The sequence below is a fragment of the Electrophorus electricus genome, unplaced genomic scaffold (assembly GCF_041902795.1).
Source record: "Electrophorus electricus isolate QZ-2024a unplaced genomic scaffold, ASM4190279v1 Scaffold149, whole genome shotgun sequence".
In the NCBI taxonomy this organism is placed as follows: Eukaryota; Metazoa; Chordata; class Actinopteri; order Gymnotiformes; family Gymnotidae; genus Electrophorus; species Electrophorus electricus.
In genome coordinates, this window is record NW_027658430.1 from 27075 (window position 1) to 46824 (window position 19750).

At 40.7% G+C, this 19750-nt stretch overlaps 3 protein-coding genes across 3 annotated transcripts; all 3 read left to right on the top strand.

The window, feature by feature from the left end:
• Positions 1-828: 828 nt before the first annotated feature.
• LOC145654724 (protein NDRG1-like) lies at positions 829-5296 on the top strand. Its single transcript, XM_081708817.1, has 13 exons — positions 829-1081; positions 1193-1313; positions 1751-1813; positions 1927-1987; positions 2341-2427; positions 2906-2992; positions 3538-3641; positions 3747-3797; positions 3898-3949; positions 4075-4122; positions 4299-4334; positions 4423-4474; positions 4707-5296. The coding sequence occupies exons 1-13, from the start codon at positions 1018-1020 to the stop codon at positions 4820-4822; spliced, it is 942 nt and encodes a 313-aa protein (XP_081564943.1). The 5' UTR covers positions 829-1017; the 3' UTR covers positions 4823-5296.
• A 1983-nt stretch (positions 5297-7279) lies between these two features.
• On the top strand, positions 7280-11522 carry LOC145654725 (protein NDRG1-like). The gene is made up of 13 exons (XM_081708818.1): positions 7280-7505; positions 7617-7737; positions 8175-8237; positions 8351-8411; positions 8765-8851; positions 9330-9416; positions 9964-10067; positions 10173-10223; positions 10324-10375; positions 10501-10548; positions 10725-10760; positions 10849-10900; positions 11133-11522. Exons 1-13 carry the CDS (start codon positions 7442-7444, stop codon positions 11246-11248), a joined length of 942 nt encoding a protein of 313 aa, XP_081564944.1. The 5' UTR covers positions 7280-7441; the 3' UTR covers positions 11249-11522.
• Positions 11523-16949: 5427 nt separating this feature from the next.
• Positions 16950-18621, top strand: LOC145654726 (polymeric immunoglobulin receptor-like). The gene is made up of 3 exons (XM_081708819.1): positions 16950-17256; positions 17366-17674; positions 18209-18621. Exons 1-3 carry the CDS (start codon positions 16950-16952, stop codon positions 18619-18621), a joined length of 1029 nt encoding a protein of 342 aa, XP_081564945.1.
• The last annotated feature ends 1129 nt before the right edge of the window (positions 18622-19750 follow it).

The following is a 19750-nucleotide window of genomic DNA, read 5'->3' on the forward strand; positions in this document are numbered from 1 at the left end:
AAAAACAGCTGTAACATCCAAAACATACTTCATCAAGCATTAAAAAGTGGCATGGTGTTCTTGTCATATAGATTTTAGGGAATCTGTCATTAAACTGCTCAAAAGTATTTTAGTGATGTCATAATATTACTATTACAGGAGAGCTGCAAATATTCTAAATTGGAACTGCACAGCCTAATATCCAAATAAGTCTGTACTGAATCTCTGTGACCAAAAGGAAACGACCCTTACAGTGGCACCAGCAATGCAGACGGTATTCAGACAGGGAATCGATTTAGCGAGGAATATTTGCTCGTCAACTTTTGGGATAATGGCAAAAAGGGTAGGTTGGGCAAATGTTTTAAAAAGAGAATACTTGTTTAATACTACCTTACAACCAAGTTTTATCTAACTTTGTACTGAGAATTTTTGCTTCTTAACCCCCAGGCCCTCTATAACCCTCTATTGGAGGATGATGAAGAAACATCTGATGATGCCTTTTGTATGGACCCGTTGTGTCCGGTAAGATAAGCTGTATTTTCAGACATTGAGTACTGTTAATAGAATAAAGTCTATGGGATGGATCTTTTCACATCCAGAATGAAATGTTACCACTCCAAAATCTATTTTTCTCTGTGTTTTGTCTGAAGGATTTTAAGGGGGCATTTTGGGGTCAAGTTGTGGTAAGTAGCACTACCTTTTCACAGATGTTTCAATAGGCTAAAGCTTTTACCCATAAAGCATGTTTTCAAGCACTGTCATGTGTCTTCTGAGTCAAACATGATCTTTTGTAAACAAATTAACTTGGTTAATGATAAATAATAAATAAATGATTGACATTCCTCATGATAAGAGGCTCATTCCACAGAAGTAGTTCTAAGTGTGACAGAGTAATGTCCTGACACACAAAACCACTGCAGTGGAATCAGACCTCTTTTTAGAGGTTTTTCTTATACATCTAGACCTAGACCTTTATACTCCACCTGGGTCTTATAGGAGGACAATGTGGAGACCCCCTTTGGCACTGTATGCTGCACCATGGCAGGTATCCCCAGGGATAACCGACCGGTCATCCTCACCTACCATGACATCGGAATGAACCGTAAGACTCTGATACTGTTGCTTGTGGCACGTAGCTGATTGCTCTAAAGTCTAAAACTTAGCATAAGCGTCATTTATTGTGTTGTAATGACCCTGGAATGCATGTCTGCAGACAAAACTTGCTTCGACGTTCTTTTCTATGATGAGGACATGCAGGAAATCATGCGACACTTTGCCGTGTGTCAGGTCAACGCTCCTGGGCAACATGAGGGTGCCAGCACCTTCCCTGCAGGGTGAGCGTGAGTGCACCATATGCCACAATGTTCTTTCAGGGGCTGAAAGACATTCCAAGGTTAAATCTAATCTAAAATGTGACCTTCAGCTACCCCATACAATTTTTTCCAGAATGTATATTTATCAGAACCTACTCCATAGCCCTCCGTCTGCCCTCAGACCACTCCTTCCTGGCAGTCAGACAGGACGACTCTATGCCATGGTGTTGGTGCCCACCTAAACTAACATCTGGAGGCCCTGACTGTCAGCATGTCTAGCTGGCACCGGCTTGTCATGCACCAGGGTTTCTTTCATGAACTTTTTTCTTAGCGTTCATATGCTACATTGATGGCTGTGGCTCCCAGTACATCATAGCTAGGTTTAGCAGGTTCAAATCCTGAAGAATCAGTGGCGTCCCTTAGAATTATAACTCACTCAGGGCAATTTTTTCCTGTAGATTCACATATCCCTCAATGGACAAGCTCTCCGAGACCCTCCCAATTGTGCTCAAGCATTTTAAGTGAGTGAACCAGATTAGCCATTTACTCTGAGATTAAACTGTCAATCCTTGTTCTAATCTGAAACCTTGCGCTTTAATGGTTTAAAGTTATGTACATTTTTTTCTCTCCACAGAATTAAGAGTGTTATTGGAATGGGTGTTGGAGCAGGAGCAAACATCCTCACACGGTTCGCTGTGAGTTGTAGCACTGTCTTTCTTCCCAATAGATTTTAACACAATGATCAAACAAGGATTACTCCTTGGTGAAATTCTTGCTTTGTAACAAAGTGTTGATACTTGCAGCATAATCCTAATCATTACACTGTCAAGCTAGCTAGACATCAACTCTCCAGAATACTGACACTTCACTATTGTTCCTCTGCTTGCACATGTAAACAAACCTTTTTCTAAGTGCAATGTAAAGTGCAAGAATGCCAAATATGGAGACTCTTAATTGCTCATTTAACTACAACAGTTTGACATATAGTAAGTAATTTTGCCCTGAAGGTTTATCTCCCTTTGACTGCTCATGCATAAATGTCTTGCAGTTGAAGTACCCAGACTTGGTTGAGGGCCTTGTCCTGATGAACATTAATGCTCAGGCAGAGGGCTGGGCAGACCGGGCAGCATCCAAGGTATCACAGTCTAATGCAATAGTAATTATCATTCTGTTAACACCCTGCTTAAACATCACGATCCCTGTATCTCTACAATTATGTCGTTTAGCTGGTCCCACCTAGCGTCCATGTCTATGGTTTCCCTGTCTCATGTCTTTTGTTTTGCTTTACTTCCTTGTTGTGGTTCCGTTGCTTAGTTTCATTTTCTTTGCTCCTTATTATTTGCACCTGTCTTGTTTAAGTCTTATTACTTCATGTATTTAAACCGTCTTGTTCCCTGTGTCTTGGCTGTTCACTGAATCCATATAACTTTCAATGTGATAACAAATAGTTCTCAGCATATTACTCTTAGTTTTCTGCAGTTTCCAGTTAACCTTTCATGCCAATCATATGGTGACAATCGACCCTATATTTTTATTCTTTTGGGATCCTTAGAAAAGTGTCAAGCCTCTTTTAATAAAGTAATGTATTTGATCAAAGCTTATGTGTACTCCAGCCACTAAAGATCAACCCACACTTTCCACAGATTTCCAGCTGGGCCCTTGGTCCCCCCAGTGTTGTCATCTCCCACCTGTTCGGTCAGGTACGAAATAACGCCTAAAATGAAATGTATATTGTATGTATTATTGAGCAGTACTTGTCAACCCAGTCCTTGTGATACATCTGACATCCCACATTTTCCCTCTATCCCAGCTCCTGACAACATCATCCTAGCTCCTAAACCAAGCCATTAGGAAAATGAACACCTGGTACAGGTGTACTGGGCTGGGTTAGAATAAACATGTGGGCCATTTCATGTGTACTGTGGACTGGGTCACTAAACACTGAACTAGAATATTTAAAAGTTAAATGCCTTATTACTAAAGATGAGTGTTCCAAATGAGCTGTCCTGAATTTAGACTGTGTCCTTTTCGTAACTAAAGAACCAGATGCCTACATTATTGTCCATCAAAAGGTCAACAATGTTTTTTTTTTTTTACATATTCTTTTTATTATACATTTCTGTCTCGAGTGCCTGTGCAGACTGTGCATATAGAGGAAGAGACATTTAATTTCATATTCACATCAAGTTTTGATGTTTTGTGACTGATTGCGTCTTGGACTGACTCCTTTATGGCACCGTGGCAGGAGGAGATTAAGAAGAAGGCAGAATTTGTAAAGACCTTCCATCACAACATCAGCAAAAGGATTAACCAGACCAACCTTCTGCATTTTATGAAGTCCTACAACAGGTATGACTGACATCTGCATTCTATGGAATCTTCTGAGCTCTCTGCTTCTAGACTTGTTTGTCATATGAACAGCTCCCAGTCTTATTAGATCTGATCAATTTTCAGCCGAAGTAAACTGAACATTAAGAGAACTTCTCTGGGTAGAAAGACTCTAAAGTAAGTGAGAAACTGTTTCTCTTTTATCCTTATTCCATGTTATTTTTTGATGTAAAATGCCCCTGTGCCACCACATGGCTGAAAGGTTTTGTTGCTGTAGGTGTCACACTCTTCTGGTGGTAGGAGATGACTCTCCTGTGGTGGATGCTGTGGTATGTACAGCTTGTTTTACATGCAGAAGTTTAAAAACAACATTCAAAATCCAACCCAGCATTCAAATCAAACTTCTATATGTACCTGGGAGCCTGCGTGCAAATGTTTGTGTTTTCTGTCGTAGGTTGACTGCAATTCCAAAATGAATCCCTCAAAGACAACCCTCCTCAAAGTTAGTGACCTTCAAACCTCAGCAAAGCAATACTTAAAATGTTATGTTTTGCTTTTTTTATTTGACTCTCATTATAAATGCAGAAGTCATTATATGTCACTGGGGGCTTATAAATCATGAACGTTGTGATGAACTTGTGGTGAATAACATTGTCCTTCATGTTGTCCCTCATGAAGATGGCTGACTGTGGAGGTCTACCACAGCTTGATCAGGTCTGTCGTTACCCATTAAAATAATGCTCTTGCATTCAAACTGAGTGATGCACTGTGTAATCTATTGTGTCCTGTTCTTACCTTATAGCCTGGCAAGCTGGCAGAAGCCTTGAAATACTTCATTCAAGGACTGGGCTACAGTAAGTAAATACTGTAAACACACTGTCAAAAGGTCGAAATTAAAAATCGTTCAGCCTCTGCGCAATGTAAAACCCATAAATCCAGTTTAGAAAAGTTCATTACTGCCTGTTGTAGACCTTCAGGCTTTCACAACTATCTTTAAGTTATGCATGCTTTCTAAATGGTGCAGTTAAGTAGGGACCTTGAGCTATGTTACTTCACCTTGTCCTTCTGCTTATCTGCCTCTGACAGTGTCTTCTGCAGGCATGACACACCTGTCTCATTGGCACCCCGCCTTCTCCACCAGAATGGCATTCTTCCACCCCTGGGCCATCACTTCTATGGAGAGCACCTCCAAGCAACGCTGAAGATGAGGCTCTCCTACCCGCTGCTCCATCCCAGTGTTGTCATGCTCAGTTCGGCTCCATTTCAAATAAAAAATACTCTAAATTGAGGGACCATTGATGTGTTGGTGTTAGTGTTTGTGTGTCATTGTCCCAGTGGACTAATTTAGACTTGCACAAAAGGAAAAAAAAAAAACCTAAATGATAAAAAGCTGTTTAAAATGTTTATACTTATCAGGCTCAGTGTTGTACCTTTATTTAGTAGCCATAAAAAAGTTGATGTATAGTACATCAATCAATGTATAACACTTTTAGTACTTAGTATATGAATCAATGTATAATATTTGGACTGTTTTAACACCAGTACAAAAGTTTAATATAATAAAGAAATAATGCACTGTGATTACGTGTGGCGGCCCGAGTGCCGTAGGGCGAGGGGCAGGACGCACAGACTCCACCGACTGGGACGAACATTTATTAACATAAATGACAGCGGCACTCACGTATTAGAAACAATAAACATGGACCTGAAACAAATGAAGTTAAACAAACATAATACACAAGAATACATCTAACATAAACACGTTACATTCAGACATTACACCGACAATGACCAACACCCTGTACACTTTAGCACGGGTTTATATACATTGAGACGAACAAGGTGCAGGTGTGGTTGCAAACACAGCCCTCCCACTGAACGTGGCAGGCCAAACCACATGACTCGAATGTGTGTTTCAGGTTATGCAAATACTTTGGGAGTAGTTTAAATCAGTCAATCTACTGAATTCCCCACCAACAACAGTATGAATAATTAATTGTCATTTACATTTATAACTTTTAACATACTAGCAGCATGAGTTTCATGAATTTGTACTTCATTAACTTTTTGTATCACATTATTTACATTACTGTTGTAATAGTAAAAATTCAATGGTAATAGGGCACATTGATTTGACACAGTTCAATGGCATTAAACTGCTATTAAATGAGTTCCAGTGAAGTAACTTGCTACTTGAGTATTCTTGTAACAGATACTTTCTTACTTTTACTTAAGTAATCATTTAAATGACTACTTTTACTTCTACTTCAGTAGTTATTATTTTAAAGTAACAGTAATTTTACTTGATGACAGTTTTGCCTACTCTACCGACCTCTCTCTGTATTACAGTTAATGTCTTGATCTTTATCAAAAACCCATGTAGTGCCTGCATGGAGGGACTTCGTGTTGTATTGGAAAACTGTAATAAATGTCTATATAACTGTACCCATCTTTCAGCTACGTACTCAGCTGCCGCTAAAAATAGGGATTTCACATATTTTTTAAACTTTTGACTTATTTTCCCAATGACCAAAATGTCAGCGCAACCCTGTAGTAACATCACAATGTCTATGACGTCACAATGGCTATGACATCACTACATCTATTTTAAAGGTGAGCGCAAGCATCTATATGTTATTTCACTTGACACACTTCAGCAGTTCAAAGGTTGGGAGACAATAGGGTGAATTAAACCTAACCATAGGTGGTGGATTACTACTGAATTTTACAGAACAAGGTACAGTGGAATGTTTAGTCTCTTAGGGATCATTTTGATGCATTTCAAACAGAGAAGGTCTGTCAGAAAAACAGCTGTAACATCCAAAACATACTTCATCAAGCATTAAAAAGTGGCATGGTGTTCTTGTCATATAGATTTTAGGGAATCTGTCATTAAACTGCTCAAAAGTATTTTAGTGATGTCATAATATTACTATTACAGGAGAGCTGCAAATATTCTAAATTGGAACTGCACAGCCTAATATCCAAATAAGTCTGTACTGAATCTCTGTGACCAAAAGGAAACGACCCTTACAGTGGCACCAGCAATGCAGACGGTATTCAGACAGGGAATCGATTTAGCGAGGAATATTTGCTCGTCAACTTTTGGGATAATGGCAAAAAGGGTAGGTTGGGCAAATGTTTTAAAAAGAGAATACTTGTTTAATACTACCTTACAACCAAGTTTTATCTAACTTTGTACTGAGAATTTTTGCTTCTTAACCCCCAGGCCCTCTATAACCCTCTATTGGAGGATGATGAAGAAACATCTGATGATGCCTTTTGTATGGACCCGTTGTGTCCGGTAAAATAAGGCTGTATTTTCAGACATTGAGTACTGTTAATAGAATAAAGTCTATGGGATGGATCTTTTCACATCCAGAATGAAATGTTACCACTCCAAAATCTATTTTTCTCTGTGTTTTGTCTGAAGGATTTTAAGGGGGCATTTTGGGGTCAAGTTGTGGTAAGTAGCACTACCTTTTCACAGATGTTTCAATAGGCTAAAGCTTTTACCTATAAAGCATGTTTTCAAGCACTGTCATGTGTCTTCTGAGTCAAACATGATCTTTTGTAAACAAATTAACTTGGTTAATGATAAATAATAAATAAATGATTGACATTCCTCGTGATAAGAGGCTCATTCCACAGAAGTAGTTCTAAGTGTGACAGAGTAATGTCCTGACACACAAAACCACTGCAGTGGAATCAGACCTCTTTTTAGAGGTTTTTCTTATACATCTAGACCTAGACCTTTATACTCCACCTGGGTCTTATAGGAGGACAATGTGGAGACCCCCTTTGGCACTGTATGCTGCACCATGGCAGGTATCCCCAGGGATAACCGACCGGTCATCCTCACCTACCATGACATCGGAATGAACCGTAAGACTCTGATACTGTTGCTTGTGGCACGTAGCTGATTGCTCTAAAGTCTAAAACTTAGCATAAGCGTCATTTATTGTGTTGTAATGACCCTGGAATGCATGTCTGCAGACAAAACTTGCTTCGACGTTCTTTTCTATGATGAGGACATGCAGGAAATCATGCGACACTTTGCCGTGTGTCAGGTCAACGCTCCTGGGCAACATGAGGGTGCCAGCACCTTCCCTGCAGGGTGAGCGTGAGTGCACCATATGCCACAATGTTCTTTCAGGGGCTGAAAGACATTCCAAGGTTAAATCTAATCTAAAATGTGACCTTCAGCTACCCCATACAATTTTTTCCAGAATGTATATTTATCAGAACCTACTCCATAGCCCTCCGTCTGCCCTCAGACCACTCCTTCCTGGCAGTCAGACAGGACGACTCTATGCCATGGTGTTGGTGCCCACCTAAACTAACATCTGGAGGCCCTGACTGTCAGCATGTCTAGCTGGCACCGGCTTGTCATGCACCAGGGTTTCTTTCATGAACTTTTTTCTTAGCGTTCATATGCTACATTGATGGCTGTGGCTCCCAGTACATCATAGCTAGGTTTAGCAGGTTCAAATCCTGAAGAATCAGTGGCGTCCCTTAGAATTATAACTCACTCAGGGCAATTTTTTCCTGTAGATTCACATATCCCTCAATGGACAAGCTCTCCGAGACCCTCCCAATTGTGCTCAAGCATTTTAAGTGAGTGAACCAGATTAGCCATTTACTCTGAGATTAAACTGTCAATCCTTGTTCTAATCTGAAACCTTGCGCTTTAATGGTTTAAAGTTATGTACATTTTTTTCTCTCCACAGAATTAAGAGTGTTATTGGAATGGGTGTTGGAGCAGGAGCAAACATCCTCACACGGTTCGCTGTGAGTTGTAGCACTGTCTTTCTTCCCAATAGATTTTAACACAATGATCAAACAAGGATTACTCCTTGGTGAAATTCTTGCTTTGTAACAAAGTGTTGATACTTGCAGCATAATCCTAATCATTACACTGTCAAGCTAGCTAGACATCAACTCTCCAGAATACTGACACTTCACTATTGTTCCTCTGCTTGCACATGTAAACAAACCTTTTTCTAAGTGCAATGTAAAGTGCAAGAATGCCAAATATGGAGACTCTTAATTGCTCATTTAACTACAACAGTTTGACATATAGTAAGTAATTTTGCCCTGAAGGTTTATCTCCCTTTGACTGCTCATGCATAAATGTCTTGCAGTTGAAGTACCCAGACTTGGTTGAGGGCCTTGTCCTGATGAACATTAATGCTCAGGCAGAGGGCTGGGCAGACCGGGCAGCATCCAAGGTATCACAGTCTAATGCAATAGTAATTATCATTCTGTTAACACCCTGCTTAAACATCACGATCCCTGTATCTCTACAATTATGTCGTTTAGCTGGTCCCACCTAGCGTCCATGTCTATGGTTTCCCTGTCTCATGTCTTTTGTTTTGCTTTACTTCCTTGTTGTGGTTCCGTTGCTTAGTTTCATTTTCTTTGCTCCTTATTATTTGCACCTGTCTTGTTTAACTCTTATTAATTCATGTATTTAAACCGTCTTGTTCCCTGTGTCTTGGCTGTTCACTGAATCCATATAACTTTCAATGTGATAACAAATAGTTCTCAGCATATTACTCTTAGTTTTCTGCAGTTTCCAGTTAACCTTTCATGCCAATCATATGGTGACAATCGACCCTATATTTTTATTCTTTTGGGATCCTTAGAAAAGTGTCAAGCCTCTTTTAATAAAGTAATGTATTTGATCAAAGCTTATGTGTACTCCAGCCACTAAAGATCAACCCACACTTTCCACAGATTTCCAGCTGGGCCCTTGGTCCCCCCAGTGTTGTCATCTCCCACCTGTTCGGTCAGGTACGAAATAACGCCTAAAATGAAATGTATATTGTATGTATTATTGAGCAGTACTTGTCAACCCAGTCCTTGTGATACATCTGACATCCCACATTTTCCCTCTATCCCAGCTCCTGACAACATCATCCTAGCTCCTAAACCAAGCCATTAGGAAAATGAACACCTGGTACAGGTGTACTGGGCTGGGTTAGAATAAACATGTGGGCCATTTCATGTGTACTGTGGACTGGGTCACTAAACACTGAACTAGAATATTTAAAAGTTAAATGCCTTATTACTAAAGATGAGTGTTCCAAATGAGCTGTCCTGAATTTAGACTGTGTCCTTTTCGTAACTAAAGAACCAGATGCCTACATTATTGTCCATCAAAAGGTCAACAATGTTTTTTTTTTTTTTTACATATTCTTTTTATTATACATTTCTGTCTCGAGTGCCTGTGCAGACTGTGCATATAGAGGAAGAGACATTTAAATTCATATTCACATCAAGTTTTGATGTTTTGTGACTGATTGCGTCTTGGACTGACTCCTTTATGGCACCGTGGCAGGAGGAGATTAAGAAGAAGGCAGAATTTGTAAAGACCTTCCATCACAACATCAGCAAAAGGATTAACCAGACCAACCTTCTGCATTTTATGAAGTCCTACAACAGGTATGACTGACATCTGCATTCTATGGAATCTTCTGAGCTCTCTGCTTCTAGACTTGTTTGTCATATGAACAGCTCCCAGTCTTATTAGATCTGATCAATTTTCAGCCGAAGTAAACTGAACATTAAGAGAACTTCTCTGGGTAGAAAGACTCTAAAGTAAGTGAGAAACTGTTTCTCTTTTATCCTTATTCCATGTTATTTTTTGATGTAAAATGCCCCTGTGCCACCACATGGCTGAAAGGTTTTGTTGCTGTAGGTGTCACACTCTTCTGGTGGTAGGAGATGACTCTCCTGTGGTGGATGCTGTGGTATGTACAGCTTGTTTTACATGCAGAAGTTTAAAAACAACATTCAAAATCCAACCCAGCATTCAAATCAAACTTCTATATGTACCTGGGAGCCTGCGTGCAAATGTTTGTGTTTTCTGTCGTAGGTTGACTGCAATTCCAAAATGAATCCCTCAAAGACAACCCTCCTCAAAGTTAGTGACCTTCAAACCTCAGCAAAGCAATACTTAAAATGTTATGTTTTGCTTTTTTTATTTGACTCTCATTATAAATGCAGAAGTCATTATATGTCACTGGGGGCTTATAAATCATGAACGTTGTGATGAACTTGTGGTGAATAACATTGTCCTTCATGTTGTCCCTCATGAAGATGGCTGACTGTGGAGGTCTACCACAGCTTGATCAGGTCTGTCGTTACCCATTAAAATAATGCTCTTGCATTCAAACTGAGTGATGCACTGTGTAATCTATTGTGTCCTGTTCTTACCTTATAGCCTGGCAAGCTGGCAGAAGCCTTGAAATACTTCATTCAAGGACTGGGCTACAGTAAGTAAATACTGTAAACACACTGTCAAAAGGTCGAAATTAAAAATCGTTCAGCCTCTGCGCAATGTAAAACCCATAAATCCAGTTTAGAAAAGTTCATTACTGCCTGTTGTAGACCTTCAGGCTTTCACAACTATCTTTAAGTTATGCATGCTTTCTAAATGGTGCAGTTAAGTAGGGACCTTGAGCTATGTTACTTCACCTTGTCCTTCTGCTTATCTGCCTCTGACAGTGTCTTCTGCAGGCATGACACACCTGTCTCATTGGCACCCCGCCTTCTCCACCAGAATGGCATTCTTCCACCCCTGGGCCATCACTTCCATGGAGAGCACCTCCAAGCAACGCTGAAGATGAGGCTCTCCTACCCGCTGCTCCATCCCAGTGTTGTCATGCTCAGTTGGGCTCCATTTCAAATAAAAAATACTCTAAATTGAGGGACCATTGATGTGTTGGTGTTAGTGTTTGTGTGTCATTGTCCCAGTGGACTAATTTAGACTTGCACAAAAGGAAAAAAAAAACCTAAATGATAAAAAGCTGTTTAAAATGTTTATACTTATCAGGCTCAGTGTTGTACCTTTATTTAGTAGCCATAAAAAAAGTTGATGTATAGTACATCAATCAATGTATAACACTTTTAGTACTTAGTATATGAATCAATGTATAATATTTGGACTGCTTTAACACCAGTACAAAAGTTTAATATAATAAAGAAATAATGCACTGTGATTACGTGTGGCAGCCCGAGTGCCGTAGGGCGAGGGGCAGGACGCACAGACTCCACCGACTGGGACGAACATTTATTAACATAAATGACAGCGGCACTCACGTATTAGAAACAATAAACATGGACCTGAAACAAATGAAGTTAAACAAACATAATACACAAGAATACATCTAACATAAACACGTTACATTCAGACATTACACCGACAATGACCAACACCCTGTACACTTTAACACGGGTTTATATACATTGAGACGAACAAGGTGCAGGTGTGGTTGCAAACACAGCCCTCCCACTGAACGTGGCAGGCCAAACCACATGACTCGAATGTGTGTTTCAGGTTATGCAAATACTTTGGGAGTAGTTTAAATCAGTCAATCTACTGAATTCCCCACCAACAACAGTATGAATAATTAATTGTCATTTACATTTATAACTTTTAACATACTAGCAGCATGAGTTTCATGAATTTGTACTTCATTAACTTTTTGTATCACATTATTTACATTACTGTATTAAGTACCCAATGCTCTGCTTTGAAGAAGAAGAAGTACAACATTGAATTATTTTACTGCACTTGTACTGCATATTTTCAATGTATTTACATCATTTTAGAGAATGCCATATTAAGGAATAAATAAATAAATAAAGTTTATTTACCTGCTATTGTTCTTACGTCCACTGAAGTCCAAAATAATCTTTAAGGCTCTAGGTTACTTAATAGCAAATACATTTCTGTGGTATTCTGATTTATTTTCTACTTGAAAGACAGGGAATATTCTGATGTCTTTATTAGTAACTTTAATGCACCTAATGCACCCTTTTGGGGCACCCTAAAACTCTGACTAGTATTACGTGAGTAATCGCTCTAGAGCAGGGAATTGAAGATAACAGGATAATTGAGGAAAAAAGGGGAAATTTTGTTTTTTTTTCTAAAATGAATGATGTAGCCAGCGATATGAAGCCCACCCAGCCTGTTTCACTATTTGGTATCTATAGGCCACCACGGCCCTACTCAGAATTTATTAAGGAATTTTCAGATTTCCTTTCTAATCTAGTCACTTTTGTAGAAAGAGCCATTATTTTTTGTGATTTCAATATTCACCTTGATAATGCCCAAGACCCTTTGAGATTGGCCTTTAGCTGTATATCAGAATCAATTGGTTTCATCCAATGTATAAGAGAACCCACACACTCTGATGGACATGCGCTTGACTTACTATTGACATACGGTGGACACGGAGAACATAGTCAGACTACCCCAGTCGGATGCCATCTCAGACCATTCCTTAATTTCATTTGAACTACATACAAGCCACAATATAATAACCTCGCCTCGCTATCATAGCAGACGCACGATCACATCAGCCACTGCATCCCCTGTAGATTCACACACTGTTCTTTATAAAGGCATCTCTCACAGTTTAGTTACATGTAACATTTTAGCTTTTAAGCATGTAGCCACCTTTCCATATCCTTTTCTAACCTTTAAAGGGAGATGTTTCTAGCATCACCTTTGACCACATTTCCATACTTTCAAATGCAATAAATTCTTTACAAGAGGTGGTCCCTGTTATTACTGAGGTAATAACATGCGTGTTTACAGGGAAAAGAGGCCTAACAGTGCATTGGACAGATTAATAACATAAAACATAAGGGAGTTTAGAGATTCTGTGTCCTTTCAGAATGACTTGCATACAGGGCTTCAGGCTTCAGTAAAGGATCCTGCGTAGGCTTTTGGTGGACCTCAGGGTAAGATATATGAACTCTCCACCAGGCTCAGGACCATATAGAAAAACAATCTTCTTTAGGACAAGGCTAATACAAATCTTCTCTTGGAATGTAGTGGTAATGGCTTCCAACTGGTGTGGGTATTGAATAGCAGTTTGCATATATTGACTACTGTGTGGTTCAGATGTAATGGTGGTGAATGCAAACACTAATATGTAAAGGAAGGTGGGGTGAATACATAACCACTTCTGAAAAGTGTATAAAAATATGGGTTCTCTGTTTGACAGTTAGACCTTCACGAAGGGTGCCTCAATAATGCTTGTTAAGGTTAACCGGCAATAAAGGATGGGACCAGCTATTCTCTTTAACTAATTCTGAAGGCTGACTCTTCATGTTATGTTTGAATGTTTAACTTTAAAACTAACTGACTGGGTATTTAGGAACGACATTACTTTCCAAACTTCATTACTACTTTTCATCCCTTCTCATACCTTTCGGTTTCTACCCTTTATCATCTTTGTTAGCTGCACAGCAGGGGCAGGATATTGGTGGAATCCTGCAAGGCATTCCAGCACTCTCTTACAAAACTATTAAAACTGTTTTTTGCCATATCCATATAAGATATCTCAAATGTGTATAGAATGTAGGTAAGCAATTCTGCTTCCTCCATGGTGCAAATTTGGTATAGATTGAATAACCCTATTTATAATCTTCAGTAGCATATAAGAAATCCAGATCCTCAAATAGCCACATTAGAAATTGTAATTTGGTACAATTTTAAATGCTTGTCTATCACAGGGTAGACTTAGATTGAGACACCATGTTTGACAATTGTATTCGAAACCACCATACCTAGTAAAATTTACTGGGCTCAACCAACCCTTGTAATTGCACATCTTCCTACATCTCACAAGGGACAACTTTCTGGAGGGACATTACTTCACATAATGTCATTCCTTTAATCTAGCATCTTAAACACTGATGATGGGTTTACTCCAGCTACACAAGCTAATGCTAACACTTGCTAATGTCCTCTTTTCTCAGGCCTGGTGTACTTCCTCCTTTCTAACAAAAGGCCGTTTAATCCTGTCAATGATTTGTGATACCCAGTTTGTTTTCTTTGTATCATCATTTTAAAATCAAGTGAAAATCTAAGACTTACAATAGTACACTTACATTGCTTTAGGTAGTTTGGTTAATCAGCCTTGGTTACTACCAAAGAGCTGCACATATGTAATCATGATGTCAGGACATCTCAAGGATTACACTATGAACCGGATGGACAAGTTGACTTGTGGAATTGATCACCTGCAAGTGGATATTACAGTAAACCTGGACTGCATGGATAACCGTTTGTGCTCTTCAGGACTATGACATCAGCCCCAGCCTGAAGACCAAGGGGGGAAATTTAGGTACCATGCCAATCCAGCAGATAGCAGCACCATCATCACCGCATTGAGCAAACTTGCATCAAATGGAAGAAAGAGGGTGTGCCTAAAAGCAGGTGGAATTCAGGTGTCTTAAATACCCTGATCAACAGACCTTTACTCTCTCCCTGGTTTTTCCTCCATCAAGGTTAGACCTAAAAGAGGGGCTTTGTCATCTCTCTCTCAGATACTTTCTTCACTCAGCACCATGTGGACAGTTAACAGCAAACAGCTGAGAATCATATTTCTCCATTTAATTGATCCAAGAGATGGTGGAATCTAGACTAACGTCTTGTTACCACCCCGTCTAGGCTATGGCACCGTACCAAGGAAAAAGAATGATAAACGGCTAAAGGAATGGAACATGCAACTGTTAAAGAGTAACAGAAAGAAACATAAGCACAAATGGTAGACTCTTTTTAGTGTATTGTTGTATAATACAGAAGTTACAAATAAACACACTGGTGCAATTTCTTCTGAAGTGACCCAGGCCAAAACAATAAATAAGACACACACCAGCGAAAGAAAATTGAGGTCCAAGCAGGGAAAAGAAGGTCATACACACAAATGATACAATTACAAACAAGCCAAAACCGACTGCTGAACTAGCTGCCACTGCCGCCACCCCCGCTGCCGCCGCTGCCTCACTGCCTCCAACAGCCCCACTGCCTCCCTCCTCTTCTGCCTTCGGGAGGGGCCTTTATATAGGAGTGGCCAGGAGTGGCCAGCAGGCAGGTAGACCTGGGGAGGAACAGAGCAGAGTCAAGTTCAGAAAAGGTGAGGAAACCTGGCACCGGATCTGGATTCTGAGATACACCTAGAGAAAGGAAACACATACACACACGCTTACAGACAGAAATCTGATCAACATTACCACAGCAACAGGTTCACCAAATTTCTTCAAGCAAGCTTGCAAATGCGGTCAGTTCCCTCCTGTTAAACTGCGGATGGAACTCATATTCCCAGCATACCTTGACGATGTCACATTTTATCAACAAGAAACCAGGGGTGGAAATTCCCTCCTAATTGTAGACAAACTGAGTGAGGATGACCAACTGAGATAATCACCAAAAATCATCAACATGTGAGACTTTTACATCTGGGCATAGTTTATAGTCGGGCATATCTGGGCAAAAGTATATAGGTTACATTTAGCTGATGCTTTTATCCAAAGCAACTGAGTACAACTTGAGCAATTGAGGGCCTTGCTCCGATGCCCAACAGTGGACCTTGATCCAACAACCTTCTGATTATAACTCAAGTAACTCAAGTAACAGCTGCCACTGCTTGAATTAAACAGTAAAGTTTAATCAAGATCCTAGTACTTTCTTGAAAGTATTTGGGCTTGGTGTACATACCATTTTGTTTGGATAATCTTAAGTAATATTTGTACAGACTGGAAGTTCTTTTTCCTCTTTGCATACAATCTCTCTATGTCTTGCTTTTTACTAGCAAACATAGGTATCATCATGTCACTTCAATAGGCACAGACACATTGACCTTATTGTTCAGTTAGTAAACCTGCCATTACCCTTTGTTCTAACATCACGTGAGAACAAGCCAGCTGAGCTCATTAACATACAGTCACATTGCTGTTTAAATTCTGCACCATTTTATTGCTGGCACAATAGCATGTCTGCCTCCTTCTCGCTCTCGCGAGCGTGTACCGACCTGCATGAAAGCATTCGCTCTCCTCTCCTTTTACACACTCACACACATAAACACATGCTCGCTATATTTTAGCTTGTTTTTCTGTAAATATACAGATTGTTTATGCTATTGTTTGTGATTTAGAGTAGTTGCGTTAATAAATGTATCATTTATTCTCATGTCCCTCTTGCTGGGCGCCCAGCGCACTGTGACAGCATGACTTTAAACTTAGCAAACAGGAACTGTTTGGATTGCTTCAACCACAGTGGCAACAAGACTAAAGAGATGTGAGGAGGCTTCTCAAATAAGCTTCTCACTTTATTCAACATGAATTGGCATTTCATTTTCGTTTTCATCATTTGATGTAAGTTATTTTCTATGCAATACTACAATATATACATTGTTAGTTTTTTTTGTTTTTTTTTTCATATGTAGCATTTTTTAATTCCTTAGCAGAAACAAGAATTCTTGTGTTCCAGTAACAGTGGTGCTGGGTTGTATATGCAGGCACTGAGAAATGGAATTGGTCACAGAGGCAGTTAACTCTTCAGAGTGGAGCATCTGTCAACATCTGAAATATAAACAACATAAGAAATACTGGTGCTGTGAGCGTGTAACAGCATTCAATTACTGCACGATTATGGCATATGCCAACAATACAAACAAGAAAGTGACAGTAACTGATAACCCAGCTCAGAGTCTCTTTACTGTCACTGTGAGGGATCTACAGGAGAGAAACACTGGAGCATATTGGTGTGCAGTGGAGATTTCAGGAATGTTTCAACCAGATGTCAAAACACAGCTATATATCACTGTGAAATCAGGTATTACAAATTCTTTATGAATATTGAATATTCAGTTTAGTGACATTTCTCATATTGCATATATTTCATCCATACATATTCATACAAAAGTGCCTTTCTTTGTTTCCAGCTCCTGCTGTGTTTGTGACCAAGAGCAGAGTGAGTGGAGAGGAGGGGAGCAGTGTCAGTGTCCAGTGTCTCTACAGCGCTGCATATAAGAAAGAGGCAAAGAAGTGGTGCAGATCTATAGACTGGACCTGCTACACAGTGGGGAGGACCAACACATCCCAGAATTCAGCAGTGCAGATCAGTGATGATGGGAAAGGCACCTTCACGGTGTTGATGACTGGACTGAAGAAGACTGATGCTGGCTGGTACTGGTGCTCCACGGGAGGTCTAGAAGTTCCTGTTCACTTTGACGTCACTGATGCACTTGCAGGTATATTGTTTTGTATCTAATCAATTAAATGGTGTAAAAATTATTAATGTTGTTTAACCTTTAAAAGATGACAACAGTGATTAAAGAAAGAAAAAAAAACTATGCATAGGGTGCCTTATTAGATTTGGTTATGTCACGTTGCAGCCCCGCCCCTCCTCAAACGTCTTGGTGTGTACGTGTGTGTGTTCGTCCATGTCGCCGCGCCCTTTCGTGTCGTCCACCTGTTCTGTATTATGTGTAATCCTCGTGTGTGTGTATATATGTCTCTTGTGTTGTAGTACGTGTTGTTGGTGTTTGAACGGTGTTTAGTGAGGTGTGCGGTGTTAGATGTGTCGTCTGTGTTAAATAAAAATGTGTGTTTGAACGTGCCCCTACTCCACATACTGTTAGCCTCGAATCATCACAGAAACACCAACCAAAGAAGGATGCCTGGGAAGGGCAAGAAGAAGGGGAAGAAGGGGAAAAGACGCACTTCCCCAAATAGTGCCTGCAATCCCTCCGTGCTCTTGGGTACCCTCCTGACTCCTGCTGCAGAAGAGCGTGGTCTGGGGGCAGAGGTGGAGGAGTCACACGGGATTACGTCTGACCATAATGACTGGTATAACTATTTCCAGTCCTCGGAGTCGGACACCGCGGACTTTTCCTGTACCAGGGTGAGGCCATCACTCATCCTGTCTTCGCTCCATGGGATCACAACAGAGCAGGGACCTGCTGGGTACTACGGAGACCTACCTATTTATGAGGACAGGTACTTGGAGGTGGAATCCGCAGAGTCCTACATGGACCTTACAGAGGGATATGCGGAGTATGGCGAGCGAGGGGAGTGCCGTAACGTCACCCTAGAGTCAGACTTGGGGTCGGATCATGAGGAGGACCCGTCGATGGAGGTGGAGGAGGTACCTCAGGGGAATCTAGGCGCTCTGGAGTCAGCAAGCAGCCCTGGGTGACTGGTGGAGAGATGGCATCATCAACAGAGGAGGACATTCCTCCCCCTAGGGCGAGGACCTATGCCTAAGTCTCGGGGAGGTAAAAAGGCAGCGGCACCGAGGTCTGCTCTGCCGGGGTCTGGCAGGGTCACCAGGGTCTGCTCCAACACCTGATGGTGAATGACATCTCAAAACTATTCTTGAACGTACTTTTTCAGATTTGAATTCCTTACTGAGAAGTTTGAAAGAACTTAGGAGTCGTTGTTGAGTTACGAAAAAATGTGTCTGGAGTGTGAATGGCCATCATAACTTGCGTTTTTCATCGGAGCCTTGCTCACTAAAGCTGTTATTTTAACTAAGCCTACTCGCTGGTTGAGTTAGCTAGACAGGCAAGCTTGTTAAGGTTTAATTCCCGAAGTTTGGGCCCTGCTGTCGGCTTGTATGTCGACACGTAGCCCCCAGGAGAGAGAGTTTCGCCTGGTTTGGGCTCCTACGCGACAGCAAGGATTGTATTTTGCACTGGAAAACTTAAATCAGATTGTGAGCTAAGAAAAGGGGGAGAGAGACAAGTACTCATGCATGTGAGCACACAGCTTGACAACATGGAAAAAAGACACCCAACATGCAGCAGGAGTGGCTAAAGCCATACAGAAAACAACGCATCTGGTAATGGGACATCCAATCACGGTACTAACCACACACAGTGTAATAGCATACGTGAACTCACAAGCCTTCACCTTGACAGCACTAAGGCAACAGAGGATCAGCAAAATTTTGGAAGCACCACACATCACATACACACATGAAGGAATCAACATGGCAGACATGATGGGAGGAGGAGAGCCTCATCAGTGCGAACAGGAAGTCAAAAAGCAGGAGAAGGTGAGACCAGACCTAGAAGGAGAACCAATTCCAGGAGCAGGGAACATGTTCACTGATGGGTGTGGATTTAGAGGACCAGATGGGGATATAAAAGCAGGGTATGCAGTGGTGGCAGAAACACAGGGAGAAGTAGATGAATTTTGGACGGTGAAAGCAGAAAGGCTGAAAGGTTAGCAATCAGCACAGCGAGCTGAGGTAATGGCAGTAGTGGAGGCCTTGAAGTTAGCAAAGGGTAAGGAAGTGAATATTTATACTGACTCTGCTTACA

Excerpts from the sequence above, each read along its gene's own strand:
- LOC145654724 (XM_081708817.1), top strand. The coding sequence starts at position 1,018 with ATGGCAGGTATCCCCAGGGATAACCGACCGGTCATCCTCACCTACCAT. Across the intron at positions 1,314-1,750 it reads GCCAGCACCTTCCCTGCAGG|ATTCACATATCCCTCAATGG; the intron begins GTGAGCGTGAGT and ends TTTTTCCTGTAG. Across the intron at positions 4,335-4,422 it reads GTCTACCACAGCTTGATCAG|CCTGGCAAGCTGGCAGAAGC; the intron begins GTCTGTCGTTAC and ends CTTACCTTATAG.
- LOC145654725 (XM_081708818.1), top strand. The coding sequence starts at position 7,442 with ATGGCAGGTATCCCCAGGGATAACCGACCGGTCATCCTCACCTACCAT. Across the intron at positions 7,738-8,174 it reads GCCAGCACCTTCCCTGCAGG|ATTCACATATCCCTCAATGG; the intron begins GTGAGCGTGAGT and ends TTTTTCCTGTAG. Across the intron at positions 9,417-9,963 it reads TCTCCCACCTGTTCGGTCAG|GAGGAGATTAAGAAGAAGGC; the intron begins GTACGAAATAAC and ends GCACCGTGGCAG.
- LOC145654726 (XM_081708819.1), top strand. The coding sequence starts at position 16,950 with ATGGAATTGGTCACAGAGGCAGTTAACTCTTCAGAGTGGAGCATCTGT. Across the intron at positions 17,257-17,365 it reads ATATATCACTGTGAAATCAG|CTCCTGCTGTGTTTGTGACC; the intron begins GTATTACAAATT and ends CTTTGTTTCCAG. Across the intron at positions 17,675-18,208 it reads CGTCACTGATGCACTTGCAG|AAGAGCGTGGTCTGGGGGCA; the intron begins GTATATTGTTTT and ends CTCCTGCTGCAG.